This window comes from Pteropus medius, unplaced genomic scaffold, assembly GCF_902729225.1.
Source record: "Pteropus medius unplaced genomic scaffold, Ma_sr-lr_union100, whole genome shotgun sequence".
Lineage (NCBI taxonomy): Eukaryota > Metazoa > Chordata > Mammalia > Chiroptera > Pteropodidae > Pteropus > Pteropus medius.
This window is the reverse complement of record NW_024354886.1, coordinates 1,671,011-1,686,864: the sequence shown is the minus strand read 5'-3', so window position 1 is coordinate 1,686,864 and position 15,854 is coordinate 1,671,011. Positions and strand designations below refer to the sequence as shown.

At 36.4% G+C, this 15,854-nt stretch overlaps 1 protein-coding gene across 2 annotated transcripts in view; it reads left to right on the top strand.

The window, feature by feature from the left end:
• DNAH8 (dynein axonemal heavy chain 8) overlaps positions 1 to 15,854 on the top strand; it is a 310,080-nt gene that overhangs the window by 130,578 nt on the left and 163,648 nt on the right. For both annotated transcript variants that reach the window (XM_039856088.1, XM_039856089.1), the window contains 8 exons: positions 1,680 to 1,879; positions 4,439 to 4,592; positions 5,974 to 6,137; positions 7,286 to 7,388; positions 8,360 to 8,464; positions 8,847 to 9,008; positions 11,675 to 11,899; positions 14,585 to 14,757. In XM_039856088.1, the coding sequence (XP_039712022.1) occupies positions 1,680 to 1,879; positions 4,439 to 4,592; positions 5,974 to 6,137; positions 7,286 to 7,388; positions 8,360 to 8,464; positions 8,847 to 9,008; positions 11,675 to 11,899; positions 14,585 to 14,757 (1,286 nt within the window). The remainder of the gene's footprint in view (positions 1 to 1,679; positions 1,880 to 4,438; positions 4,593 to 5,973; positions 6,138 to 7,285; positions 7,389 to 8,359; positions 8,465 to 8,846; positions 9,009 to 11,674; positions 11,900 to 14,584; positions 14,758 to 15,854) is intronic.

Below are 15,854 nucleotides of genomic sequence, written 5' to 3'. Positions count from 1 at the left end.
CCCTCCGTTGCCTTTCACCCTCAAGTCCAGATCCAGGTGTTAAAACAGCAGCTAACATCCCTCATTCTGCTATGGTGTGGGAGATCTAGACCAAGCTGACCTGCTTCAGGTCCTTTTGTGGGATGGTCCGTGTCACCTGATCCCCAAGTCCATAGCTTCATTTAATCTAGATTCCCAGGTGGCAGCTGGAGGCAGCCTCTTTCTACCGTGGGAAGATCTAGACCTTGGCGCTTATGCTCCCTCTCGTATAGGCCACTTTCAGTCCCCTTTATCTCACAAGAATCAAGTGCTAGACCCCCACAGGCCAGAGCCCTCAGGCCTGGACTTCAGCTGTACTCACTGTTTTGAATATCTTTTCTACTTCTGGTTCATGGAGATGTTTATCTTATTTTTAAGCCTGGCCATGTTTGGTTTTTACTTTCTCTTTTTGTATTTTAACCATTATTTATGTTTTTGGAGGCGAGGAACTGCACCACCATGTAACCAGAAATTCATATAAATGGTTTCGTGTTTCTTGCCTCCCCCTGTCTCTTTTTAACAACATATGTACACCAAAAGTTTTGTTTTCAAAGATATTTTTTGTTATATTATAAATGTCATTGAAATATCATTGAAAGAAACAATTAAAGAGTTAAAAAAAACTTTGGTTACTAATTCTTATAAGTAGGTTTTTACATTTGAGAATATAGCCATTCATAGGCTGTGCTTTGAAAACATTTTACAATTCCAAGAGATTCTAAGATTGAGTTATTAACCACTGGTACACCAAAACAGACTCTCAGCCCTGTCTTACCAGATACTTCCTGTTGTTCTGCCCCACATGCCTCATGCCCTGCCATTTGCCAAGCCAAATTCCTACTGTTACTGGATCTACTGCCTCTAAAGGAAGTCTTTCCTTTCCCTATAGAATGTCCTCTCCTTCCCTTTGATCCCTGTTGGAATCTCACTTAACTCTCAGATGCACCCTCCTCAATGAAGTCTTTCCTCCTCACTGAAGGCAGAAGTCATTTCTCCCTCCTCAGCATTCAGAACAGTTCATACACTCTTACAACAGTTATCACATACTAATTTGTATTATATTTACTTGTGGAGATGACTTGCACCCTTAAATTCCTTTCCATCTCTGTGATTCTAATATAAAAATAAATTAAGGCATGATGGGAAAATACCTTACTTTTATTTTTTCTTGTGAAACTTCAATATCAAGGATTCTCAGAAAAACAGGAAAACCATAAGAGAAAAATAGAATTGGCTTTTAAGTAAATGAGATGTTCATATTAGGGCCAGAACAGACAGGAATATAACAATGTTTATATGTTACTTTCAGGAGTTCAAAAGATGCTCACATAAATTCTCATTTGTTTGTTACAGCAAGCCATGAGATAGAGTAGCTGTGATTATCTTCATTTTGGCCAAAAAACTCCAATTAAAAATATAATTTAAAAAATGATGATTTAAGTTCCATTATCTCATATATGCGGTACAATAAAATAATTCATAGTCAGAGTCTCAAAAAGTTCTAGTTTGAACTTATGACACAATGATCTTAAGCCTCGATTTTCTTGGCCAAAAAATGACTAAATGCCTTCTAGGTTCCAGGTGAAAAAGTCTATGATTTTATAGTGCACTTAATTTGTAATGGAAAATGTTGTGACATATTCTTTGATTTTTCTCTGAAGGATATTTGCATATCTGCTATTAAGGAGAAGGATATTGAAGCCAAGCTGACTCAGGTTATTGAGAATTGGTCCAACCAGAACCTGAGTTTTGCAGCATTTAAGGGAAAAGGAGAGCTCCTGCTCAAAGGGAGTGAATCAGGGGAAATCATCACATTGATGGAGGACAGTTTAATGATCTTAGGTTCTTTACTAAGCAACAGGTAATTTCGTAATTTGTGGGGAAAGGTTTTAACTTAGTATTTAGGGTTATAAAATACTAGGTAAAAGTCCAGTTTTGCATTTGTCGCATAACATGAGATTCTGACCTAGAGTGGTACTTCTTGTCTGTTCCTCTATGAACTACCTTTTTCCTCTAACGATCATGGCCTCCATCTCTCATGCTACTCACCTCTCCTTTCTATTTTTTCCTGGTGGTCCCCATAATTATTCTCCCCCAGATTGACAGCCTATTTCCTGAACATCTGGACTCCTCACTGAGATGTCCTCTTCATTTTTTATTCTCTGTCTTTCATTCCTCCGATTTGCCATCATCACTTAGGTGTTCACCCAATGGGCCAGGAAAAACATGCTAGCAACACATGAAAAGAATATATCATCAGGGGCTTGGCACTTACCAATTTTCAATTTTTATGGTGAAAAATGGCTATATCTGTGCCGGGTTCTCCGTGTTCTGAATGAGGCAACCTGTCCATCATTGGACTACTGAACCAGCTCGAAGGTGATGTGATCTCATGCAGCTTTAGGAAGTTCCAATGGGACTCAGATTAAGCATGCTGACAGGTCTTGATCTGGGCATTAGCAACGTCTAATCCCCATCATTAACAGGTCAATGTACATGGATTGTCTAATACCCATTCTCTAGGTTGGGATCACTGGTTAATAAATGGCATTCTGCATGCCCTCTGGCCCCAGAGACAGTCTTATATTTGGATAATGCACTAATCTACAAAGCTCCTAGTCTAGGGAGCTCTGGGTTGAATTTTTTGGGGTTAAGATCTTAGGGCTCACCCTCTGCTTTCATAGAATTTGAATTATCTTGGCAAATCTCAGACTTCATTGGCTACTACTTTCTCATAGTTAATTGCAAATTTTCCCATCCTGATTTCCTAGATGATGACTTCCTGAAGAAAGACTGTAATTAACCTGAACAGTGTCTGTTGGCCAAGGGATTCAGGATTTGAAGGCTTTCCTTATTTCTTGTATACTTGCATGTAATCTGATTAGTATAGTACCTGTTCATAATACTAGTAAACTTGATGTCGAGGCCTTGCTAAGAAAAAGTATAAGGATAGCTAAGAAGTCACTACATTCTGGAAGATTGTCCTCCTAGAGAACTTTGCAGCACCAGTGGATCTAGAAAACTTAATAAGAACTAACCACAGGCTGATCTTGTAGCAGGCAGGGCTACCTGGATGTTGCTTCAGAAGGAAATTGTATATCTTCATGGGTGAACTTGACTCTAGATATTGACTGGATTGTGATACTTTTCTGGTGTATCCCTGATTCCATGGAGCTTCAATGGGTATTCCCATTCATCATGACAGATTCTACCACACAAAGTTGTACAATGCAGGTTCCTGGCCAAAGGACAGAGACTAGTTATGCTAGATTTTATTTCAGATCTCTCCTTTTCACGTTGGGAACTTATACATAATCAAAGATAACTATTTTTTCCTCTAGACAGTACCATTTTTGTCCCCAAATACCTAGGTATTTGAAGTACTGACTGCCTTTTATCTATAGACCAATGGCCAAATGGACAATATACATTAGATGTTGAGAAAAATGTCTCTTACTGCCTGAACAACTCACCTACCTCCTGGGAGCAATTTTTGTATAACTCTCATTCATCTATGCATAACAAGGCTTCTAGAGAAGTTATAGGTTGCACTCAAGCATCATATTATACCCAGAAGAACTCCATTCTATATGTGAGCACCATCAAGTCACCCTGTCCTGGATCAAGAAAAGTTTTAAGACCCTAGTCAACATGCGTCACTCATGGGGCATGCCACTACACCAAAACTAATTGCCATTGCTACAAACTGAAGTCAGTTTCTTAATCCAACTGTAAGTAATTGGGTCTTTACTAAGTAGCTTTCCATCATTTCCTCTATGGCATCCACTCTATTTTTTGTCTTTCTTTGTTATGCTCAGCTTTCTGGACATTTTATATTCTCTTAAACCCTTTTGCCAGCCCTGATGGTCAGAAAACAGGAACCATGCTATTTGGGGGTAGCTAACGGAGGTCTCTAGCACTGCAGAAGGCACAGCACTCTCTGGGTAGGAAAAGCATACCTGTAAGTGGACATCAAGACTCAAGCTTGACTTTGGCCTGTGGTAATAGTTCCACAGACTGGTAACAAATAGTGTCCTATGTATTATTCTCACAGGTGGTCTTCACTTGGATTTGTTTCACAAAAGTTCTGGAAAACCATTTTGTGTCTTATTTTCCCTTTACTCCCAGAAGCAACCAGCACAATTCCCTTATTGGAACTCTGTGACATAAAACTTGGTTCATTTTCCTTCTCTATTACTAACACATGGGAATGATAAGTGAAATCACTATGATTATAAGAGTTTTATTCACAAAAAAGCAAAAATCTCATTAGCTAGAAGAAATTTATTAGGTAGGGACTGCTTTTTAGAAAAAAATGTTCATTCCTAAAGGAATATTATTTCTGTAAATTATTTTGTTAGGCAATACTATTTTCTGAATCTCTATTGAGTTGTAATATTGTATCATTCTTTCGTTTTAGATATAATGCTCCATTTAAAAAAAATATACAGAATTGGGTATATAAATTGTCTACTTCCTCAGATATAATCGAAGAGTGGTTAGTAGTCCAGAACCTTTGGGTTTATCTTGAAGCTGTCTTTGTAGGTGGAGATATTGCCAAACAGCTGCCTCAGGTAAATGTGGTTTTGTTACTTACCAATAGAATAATTTGGTGTGTGTTGTCAATAAGTCTTTGTAAAAGTCTTCACAAAGACATATAGTCATGTCTTGGTTATTTGTACCAGGAGTTGGCAAACTATGGCCTATTTGCCTATTTTTGTAAATAAAGTTTTATTGGAACACATTTATGTTCTGTCTAAAGGCTTTAGCATTACAACAGCAGAGTTGAGTAGTTATAACAGAGACCGTATGGTCTGCAAAGCCTAAAATATTTATTATCTGGGCCTTTAAAAAAAATTAAGTGACCTTTGACTTACATTAGCAGAAAGAAGAAATTCACATCTTTTCAGAGTGAAAAATCTCTAGATTGTCTGAGGTTGTGAGGTATAGTCAAGTATGGTACTGTTAAATTATAGTAGTTCATCTCTTCCAAGAATTAACCTTATAATATCCTGCTGAGATTAGTATTAAAATTAATCTATATACTGTAAGTGCAGTGAACTATTAGTAAGTCAATTAATAGTAGACCAGAAATACACCGTGGGGTAAGGAAACTTTGCCTTAGAAGGATGTAACAAAATCGTTAAAACAGCTCTATTCGGGCCTTTTAAATAAGTGCCAAAACTAACTAATAGCTTTATTCTGTGATGGTAACCTCCCTCTTATAAAATTAAGCCTGCTCTCTCTGAATTTCCACACCTACAAACAGGATCTATACAGATTAAAAATCAAGGATAAAGAGTTTTGAAAATGACTGATTTCTCTTTAACACATTTTTTGAAACAAATCTTTTTTTTAAATCAGAAAGTTGCATTTTTAAAAATACACTTAAAAGTTTTAAAGTAGGCAAGACTATGCCAATTTCTAGAGGTATTTTTGCAATTGAATACAAAGATTGCTATCATTCATAGTAAATAGAAAATTTTCATATGCAGAAATGTAAACGAAGCTTTGGTTTGGGTTTTTACTGTTTTCTCCTTTCTTTTTCCTTGGATATTATTGAGCTGTAATTATTCCAAAGATCTTGAGAGCAAATTATTTTTCAGGCCTCTTCAGTTTTCTCATCAAACCAAAACACTCAGAGTGCTGAAAGACTAGGTCTGAACTTGAAGTTGATAGTCTTGAAATTAATCATGTGTTCCTTTGAAAACATATGATACGTAAGGAAACAGGCGATAAACCCTATTGTGATAAAGCAGTATTTCAATAAGCAGTTTTATGACTTTGGATTTTTGTTGTTCAGAATTAATTCAGATGAAAAAAGAATCAACCCTTTAAATTATGTAGCCTGAGACTAGTAGAGGCTGTTTTGAAGAAATATAGGAAATTCTAAAGTGAATACTTTGCTTAATTCAAGTATCCAAATGCTAATTTTTGCTGTGGATTTGTTTTTAGGAAGCAAAACGTTTTCAGAACATTGACAAGTCATGGGTAAAGATAATGCAGCGAGCTCACGAGAATCCCAATGTGATTAGCTGCTGTGTTGGAGATGAAACCATGGGACAACTTTTACCTCATTTACACGAACAGTTGGAAGTATGTCAGAAGTCACTTACAGGGTAAGAATTTAATTTTTAAATTACCTATCATTTTATACATGCTGGTATTATATCTTAAGCAAGTTAATGCTATTATCAACTGCATTTTGGGTTTGGTAGTGATGGCCGAAATAGTGGTGAGAGGAATTTCGCATTTCACATAAATTTAATTTTTCTGCAAGAAAAAATACCTTCAACTTGGGGGTGGACAAATTAAAGCATTGCATTAGTTTCATAGGGCTGCTGTACAAATGATCACAAACTGGGTGTCTTAAAACAACAGAATTTTCTCACGGTTCTGGAGGCTGTAGGTCGGAAATCAAGTTGTCAGCACCTTCTGAAGGCTCTTAGGGAGAAACTTTCCTTGTTTCTTCCTGCTTCTGGTGAGTCTAGGAATTCCTTGGCTTGTGGCTACATAACTCCAATCTCTATCTCTGAATTCACATATCCTTTTTTTTATTCTTGTGTGTCTCTTATAAGGTCACTTATTGGATTTAGGGCTTATCTGGATACTCCAGGATGATCTCTTCTTGAGATCCTTAACTTTAATACATCTGCAAAGACCCTTTTTCCAAATAAGATTCCATTCACAGATCCCAGGAAATAGAACATAGACCTATCTTTTGAAGTACTTCCATTCAGCCCACTCCAGGCATGGAGTAGAGATATGCACTAAAGGAACAATTTACTAGACAAATTCATAGAGAATTTTCTTAAAAAGCAGTTCATTCTCAATTTCTATTTGAAATAAGGTGAACATATATCTTGATTTTTCTAAGTTTATGCCTCTTTCCTAGCTTAATGGTTAGTTGTGCCCCTTTTCACTATTAAAATGGGCTGGTTTGGAGATACGTTATGTGTTCACTTTGAGTTTAACCCATGAGGTTCAAAATACCCTTGAAGCTCACAGGAGAGCTCTTAATGAGAAAGAAGATGACAGATGGGGTAGGCTTGCTATGCATCCTTTTCTTGTTTCCACTTTTTCCAAGTGACATCCATGGTATAGCATAGACTTCGAATCTAACCAAATATTTCAGAGGCAAGTGGGAAATTACAATAGATGTTTGCTATTATCTTATTGAAGATGTTAGTGATTATGTCTTGACCAAAAAGATAAATAAGTAAATAATTCAGAAAAAAATCATTTGGTAACGTGACTTTATTTAAAGGTATTTGGAGAAGAAGCGATTACTATTTCCAAGATTCTTCTTTGTATCCGATCCAGTTCTCCTGGAAATACTTGGACAAGCCAGTGATTCCCATACCATACAGGTATAATCTAAGTATCTATTACCTAAACCTTTTATTTTTTTCCACAGCATACATAATTATTAATAAAAATGAAGTTAACATCTTAAAAGTGGAGGCGGGAAAGAAGGGTATTAAAAATTATGTTGATTATAAAATATCCTTTTTTTCTATGTATTTGGAGCTCATCAACCTGAGGCAGGGATCATCAATTATGCCACTCACCAGCTCGATGACCTTAGCCAGCTTCTTAATTTTCCTGTACCTCAGTTTCCTCTCCCATAAAATCAGGATATTAATGGTTCCCACCTCATAGGATTATCATAAAGATTTTGTGAGCTAATGCATTGAAAAATATCTGGGACTAGTATGTGCTCACCAAATGTAATTCATTATTATTTAATCTAAATATTCTTAGATCAGAAAGAGCTTGTGGTTTATATTTGTCCTTTTTTTTTTTTTTTTTTCTGTCCAGAATGCTTCTCAAATGCTTTTAGCCATTTCCAAGGGCAACATTTCCAGGAGGAAGAGAAAAACTACAGAGAACTGGGAATGGGAGGCCCTTTCTGGTTTGGGAATCTGGGAAGCAACTAATAGTATCTTCCTTGTTGGTTTCCAGGAAGTTGAGGGGATGAGAAAAGAGAAGAGAGAAGTAAAAGCTGTGTGAAAAAAGAGAAGTAAAAGCAGAGATGTAGCCAAGAGAGAAGGCAGGACAGAGCTGGGGAGGGACCATATGGTTCAATCTCCATCTGGAGGATAGTGATAGTCGTTAGTCCAATCTCCATAGTCTAAGAGGGGCATTTAAGGACTTGGAGGAAACATCCTATAGGGCCGGATTTTTAAAAGTTGGCCTCCAAGTCAATCAAAGCAGTTTTTTTTTTTTTAAGACAATGAAGTAAATTCTTAATTTTTTACAAAGTTTAAAAAAAAAATTAAGGCTTTTGCAAACACCTCACAGCCTCATGTATGTTTTTGCTGTCTTGTGCTTCTTTCAGCCACATCTGCCTGCAGTATCTGACAACATAAATGAGGTGTCATTTCATGCGAAAGACTATGATCGTATGCTGGCCGTCATATCAAGAGAAGGAGAAAAAATTATTGTAATTTAACTTGGTTAAATTTTTGTTATTAGGATGTCTTTAAAAATTTTAGTTGAAGAGAATGCAGTTCTCTTATGAAGAAAAGGGGAGTGTGGTGGATTTGGCTTCAGTTCTGTAGCCCTGTGACAAAATAGTTTGGATAACTCATTTAACTTCTCTAAGACTCATTTTTATCACCTATAAAATGGAAGTTTTAGATCAGATGACATTTCTATTTCCTTCCACTATAGTATTAGTTGATTTTACTCATGTTTTAAATATTTTTTGTAAAACGTAAAGCTATTTGCTTTGCATCGAGTAACTATGATTTATTAAGTGTATGACATTTGTGAAAATAGCAAATTATTATCAATTTGTGATATATTTGTAATATATTTTTCAGTTGGATGTTCCTGTTATGGCCAAAGGTCCTGTAGAGATTTGGCTTCTGGACTTGTTAAAAATGCAGATGTCATCATTACATAACATAATTAGATCTGCATTCTATCAAATCAGTGATACAGGATTTCAACTCTTACCTTTCCTCAATCACTTTCCAGCACAGGTGAGGATACACAATGTTTAAATAATGGTTATGAGAAATGGAAATAAGGGAGAAAGATACTGGAAATGGAAATAAGGGAGGCAGTCAGCTTGATGGTGTGGAGGCTGTTGTAGCTTTGAACTAGTTAGGGAGGTCTGCCCACCCTCAGTGCCCAACCACTTGCTTGTCCACCTATACCACTTGAGGCCCGCCTATCCCATCCCCCAGAAGAGGATTTGCCACTGTTCTCTTATCATTAAGGATATACACTGAGACTAAACCCTCTTATGGAAAATTTCATCTTATATATAAAAAAATAGGTAAATATAGATACAGATATAAATCTGAGTATGGATATATATAAAAGGAATGAGCATATCTTTTCTTGAAATGAAATTCATCTTGCCTTTTGTTTATTTTCCCTTCAAGCGATTAAAAATTGGCATTATCTGTTAAAGTAGGGCTTCTCATGCAACTAACTTTTTAATGAGAGAAGACCTTGAAGAGGTTGGGGTTGGAACAGGTGTTCTCTTGAACAGCTCTCAAGTCCTGTGGCTATTAGAAGTACATTGTAATGTGCCAAGTATTATTAAAACCAGATATAGAAAATGAAAAGCCAAGAGTTTCATTAATTTTCATCCAGGATAAATGAAAAGTGATGATCTGTGCTCTGGGTAGAGAGAGTGTGGGATAGAAAGCAAAAGATATCCAAAGAAAATATAGACAGTTTTTGCTCAAACTGTGGTTCTTCGCCACCTGCTCCTACCAAACCACACTCCAAACCTTGAATTACTGTGCATGCAGTGGAGACAAGTGAAGTGGTGTGAAATTATTTATTCAAATGACATGAGTACAGATACAGAAAAAGCCTGTATTGGAGAGAATGCTTTAATATTGTGATTTTTTAAATATTGTGTAAGATCCTTGGTAAGCTTTAATATTTTTATTAGCATTGTTACCTTTGTGATAAATCTTTATAAAATACTTTATTTGGTAAGCCGAGAAAATAACTCCTTAGATTCAATCAACATATCTTTCCTTTCCTGGGAAAGCTTGATCACCCTGCAGGTTCTGAAGGAGAGGCTCGGTCTAGTTTAGAAAGAGGAGTTAGCATTAAAGGTGGAAAAGTTGAAGAGCAGCTTCAAAGCAATGGTGAAGTTGAACAAGATATAGCAGGAAAATGGACTGTCTTTCAGGATTTTGTTTAGCATGCATATGTATACATATAATCAAATAAAGAGATAAAATTTGAAATAATTTTAAATAAAAATCTTAACATTCTAGTGGGCAAATTTATTTGGAAAAATTGCTTTAAGGAGTAACGAAATGAATGAGTATATGTTCAATATATATATTGAATGAATGTATATGTATCCTTTATTCTTTAAAGCATTTTTTTCCAAACGGCTGAAATTTGCCCACGACAATGTTAATTTAAGTTTTTCTTTAAAATTATCTTAAATTTTGTCTCTGCTTTCTTCTAAACACATTTTTAAGATTATGCATGTAATGGATCCTTGTTGCAAAAATTTGGAAAAATTTGAAATATATAAAAGTGAAAGTAAAAACTTCCCATATTTCTACTACTTGGAAATGATCACTGTAAATATTTTAGTGTATTCCCTTCCAGTATTTTTTAATGTGCTTATTTCAGGCATCAAATAATATTGATGAAAATGAGCATTCTTATTTTGTTTTTTATTTTAATAAGCCATCCTCTGTAGTTTCCACCATTAAGTCCCCTGCCTTCTTACACAAGTAAAAAACATAATTTAAACTTTTCTTGGTGAGTTATTTTAAAGGTTAGTTTTTAGAATATACCACTATGCAGTGATTTTTCAGGGGCTGTGGGTCTGTTTGTCTTTAAATCAGACAACCTCACACTCCTGTTTCTGTGTTGTTTCTCTTTGCTTTTCCTATCTTGTGCTTTCTTCTGCTGTCATCAGGGTCAGCATTGGCTGGCTTTTGGAAGCTTCCTGACACCGGCAATTTCCCCTGTATCCCGTTGCTCAGCTCAGCCAGGTGCTTTCATTTATCTTCACCTGCAGACCCCAGGATTGGCTACTGCTCTAGCAGGAAAAACAGAAGTTCCTGCCAGACAGGGATTAGGAAAGGGTTTACTTTTTAACCCCTTGCTTTACCCACATCGAATGCCATGCCAAGTAGTATCCACATGCCACTCTGCTTTCAGTCCTCCGCCAAATATGGGGTTCCTTCTCGGTCCAAATGATTTTGAATCTGTTTCTTAACTCTGCAGATGAACAAAAGCTCCCAAAGGGACAACTGCTGTGGGGAGGAGGTGAGGGTGGGGCATATTCTGATCACTTTCACTCCCTTGGGGCAGAATTTGTAGGTAAGGCGACATTCACTCACAATTTCTCTATGCCTTCATCAGGAGACAAGGGACAAGCTTCTCTCCTTACTTTCTGTGTCTCTGCCCTTAGATAGATATATAGACAGAGAAGTAGATGTAGATAAAGATATGGATATTAGAGAGCAGAGATCAAGAAAGGAGATAGGCAGCATATCTTTTTTAAAAGTTGTGAAGAAAACAAAAGTTGTGAAGAGACCTTTGGAAAACTACTTTTGGGAGTGGAGAAATGCATGTCCCTTTTTTAGTTTGACCACCAGATTTTATTGCAGGATCTGTTTTAAATATTTGGCATATTTGTCTGCCGGATTTGTAGGTTGGGCTTCTGGGAATTCAGATGTTGTGGACACATGATTCAGAAGAAGCTTTGAATAATGCAAAAGATGACAGGAAAATCATGCAAGTGACCAACCAGAAATTTTTGGATATTCTAAATACTTTAATTAGTCAGACAACACATGACCTAAGCAAGTTCGAAAGAGTGAAATTTGAAACTCTAATTACCATCCATGTGCATCAGAGAGATATTTTTGATGACTTGGTAAAGTATCTCTTTTTGCTTAATTTAAAGTAATTTAGTGTACTAGTTAACAATTTAGTGTTCTTAATAATAAACAACTAAGTATTACACATATTAACTAACTTATGTGAATTTTTTATCTACCTGATCCTTTTCCACAATTGCCTCCATATGCACCATGTCTACAAATATGTATATTTGGTGGTTTAAACAACCATATGTGTACATTCACATTGGGGATTCTGAAAGTCTGGACGCAGCTGATATGATGTGAACTAATTGTCCCATTAAACCAAATAACGGGGACATGGTATAATTTAGGTGAGATTGGTCATGAGTTATGATGGGGGGCGGGTTGGGAAAGAAGTCCAGGTTGAATAGAATCAAGCTTCAGAGAGTCCTCCTGGCTATTTGTCCAACTGATAGTGTACAACAGGGCATCGTGGGCTTGATTTGGGCACAGTTTTGTAGGGTAGGAATAAGAGGAGGAGTATTTGAATTCCCACTGGAAATAGAACTCTACTAACCAGTGGCTTTGAGCAAGACCAACTTCTTCTAAAGCAGTAGTTATCTATTAGAGGATAAGGGCCCCAGGCAGTTTTGATACACCACTGTTTGACTGTCTTTGTCTTTAACTGCCATTGTTTTATTTGATTTAATGAGTTTTAAAGGCATCTCTTTCCTTCATCAGAGCCATATAATTCATGCAACTTCGGGCTCTGTTTAGAGAATATGATCACAGCCTACCTGCTTTAATCAAAAGCTCTGATTAGATAAATTATATTTATTGAAGACCGAAGGACACGCAGTCTATTATTCTACCAGAATCTAGATCCTCACTTCTCAAAGTATTGTGTGCCAACCAGATGCCCTAGCATTTCCTGGGAGCTTGTTAGAAAAGCAGAATCTCCAACCTCTTTCACTACTAGCACCTCCCCTTTCCCATCAGAATCTGCATTTCAACAAGATTTCCAAGTGATTTATATGCATATTAAAGTTTGAGAAACACTGTTCTAGGATTTGTCTCTGGAGTTATGGATCAAGCTAATCATCAGAAAGCTGCATACTTAGACCATATTTCTTTGGCCTTCTACAGAGTTACTTTCACTGAATTCCAATTACCTTTATACTTTGGCTTTCATTGAAGTCCACCTCAAGAAACTTCAATGGAGTCTATTACTACATCTGTTAAGAGCATACTATTGAGGCTGTTGTCTGTACATCTCTCACTGAGTCTTAAAGCTCAAGTCTCATGGAAGAAATTTCTTTTAAGTGCTGAGCAAAGCTTTACTTTACATACAGAATGGACTAAAAAGCCTATACATAATTAAAACTATGAAAGTGTTTTCTTTTTGTCTTAATCACTATTGAACTCATGGTCAGTTTGCATCCCAACTGGAATGAGATTTCACAGCCAGCATATTTGCATTTTATTTTTCTATGTATAATCCTTAGAACAGTTCTTAATTCAGTAAGAACTCGATAAATATTTGCTGTTCTTTCTTCATCCCCTCTCATCTCCTCCTTACCATCTTAATGGATTGTTGAAAGTAGCTAGGTGACTGCACTTCCATGGTTGTGGGTCCTATGTTAGAGAGCAAATTATATTACCTGAAAGTAGCTCTTTTAAGATGGTGAATACAAACTGCTTTAGGAGGGAAGCCAGAATTCTCAACAGGAAGGGAGGCCAGGTCATAAACTATGAAACGAAAACAACAAAAAACAAGATTGTAAATAGCACAGTGACTTAATTAGATCTGAACATTGTACAGTTGCCGGAGGTCCATTTTTTCGTGTCACCTGAATGACCTGGAAGTGAGTCACTGGTTTAAGGAGCAGTGGAGGTGATCATTTGCCACTTTCTTATGTTGATTCTCTTGAGTGGGCAGGAATGACGTTTCTCCACATTTGCCAATGGAATCATGAAGCACCTCGAGATGTGGTCATGGTGGGACATCGTTCCTAAATGTGCTTACCTGGTTTCTATCTCTTGCATCCATGGTGGTGGGAGCCCAGTACTACTTGCCCCATAGGCATACACCAATGCGGGCAGGTTGATTGGTTTAGCCATAGTGCTGATGAAGCAGGCATGTGTGCATAATTGACCTTACATCTCCTTGTTTAATCCCTTCAGGCTTCCCATTTGCTATGAGAACAAGCCCAAGCCCTTTCCCAGGCCCTGTGAAGCCTCAGTTCTTACTTTTTCTTCAGAATCCTTGATGCCTCGGCTGTAGTGAACTTTTTCAGTTTCTTGAACATGCCACCCATGAACATGCCTTTGCCTAGAACATTTTGCCCTCCCATACCTCCATCACTCCCTTTGATTTATTTCTCTGGTAAATTCCTATTATTTATCCAAGTGTTAATTTAGATGTTTTGTTTTTTGAGTACCCTGCTTGGAAGCCCTATACTAACTAGATTAGGTCCTCTTGCTACATATTTTTATGAATCATGCATTTTTTTTATACTTTATGGCTCTTAGTTGTTTATCTGTTTATCTTTTGTCCTTTTTTGTCAGCTCCAGAAGGCAGAAACTATGTCTATCTTTGTTTACTTATCAGCGTCAGGCCTTAGGAAGTACTTAATAAACATATGTCAAATGAATGAGAATCAGTTCATGAATGGGTGAATAAAAACTGCCCATATGCTTATGTTTTATGCTATTGCAATTCAGTATGTGATCTCCTTGTGTTTCATGTTCTTAAGGTAAAAATGCATATCAAATCAGTTACTGATTTTGAATGGCTAAAACAAAGTAGATTTTATTTTAAAGAAGATTTGGATCAAACTGTGGTGTCTATTACAGATGTTGATTTTGTTTACCAAAATGAATTTCTGGGATGCACTGATCGTCTTGTTATTACTCCATTAACAGACAGGTAGGAAACTTGGTTTTCGTTTTTCCATTTTGTAATTAATGTGCTTCAAATTATTTTAAAATTGCATTTGAAATATTACCGAAAGCTTATTGCTGTTGTTGTGTTAGGTCTATGCTAGCTCATCAAAGTCAGTCCAATAGTGAAATAACCATAGTTGTTATTTAAACATACATGTACATTAATTTTTTTTATGATGTAGAAAAAGATAAAAGGATGAAATCAAGTTCGAATGTTGACTATGAGTAATTTAGTAATAAATTTTAGATTGCAAGATGGAAAAAAAAATCTCTAGAACCATAAAGAAATGTCGTTAGAATTGCAAAGAAGAAAGGAACCTTGGAGATTGTCTTAGTCTCTTGGTTTTTCAAATGTGGAAACTGATACCTAAAGTGAAGTTTCTTGGCCAGGCCTGAATAATCAGTTAATGGCAGATGCCCTCATAGTTTCTTCCAGTATATGACACTCAACAAGAACTGAGCTTTCTCATTTTTACATATCCCACAACACTCAGTTCAGTATGCTGTATATAGAAGACACTCAATATATGTTTGTAGAATTGACTTAAATTGGGTCATAGAACAATTCTGTCATTACTTTAAGTAGGGCTGCCTCCACGTAAAATTATAATACAGTCAAATTTCGTCTTCATTTTTCTCTTGATTTATTCAATCTCTCTTTATATGCCCAGTGCCATTGCAGCATACATTTGTCAATATGTTTTCTCTTCTATTGATGTTTACATATAAAGCTTCATGTCTCGTGAAGCTTTACTAAGTTTTAGTTAGATATGAAACAAATATAACTGAAGGTGAATCAGATACAAGAAGATTCATTAGATTATTTTTTACACTTACCTAAATGAGTGAAGCATTTCAGAGTAAAATAATTTTTTCGCAATGGTGTGCTGGAATTGGCTTGTAGCAGCTTTTGAGAGCCAGATACATGCATCTGTTCCCACTTTTGTGATATCACATTGGTAGCTTGTCATCAGCCATGGTGGAAGTATTTATACCACAGAAATCAGCAAATATGAAAATTAGATTTTTTTCCTGGAGAGCCAGTTGTTAAAAATCTTCCAGCACACCACTGCTTAATTG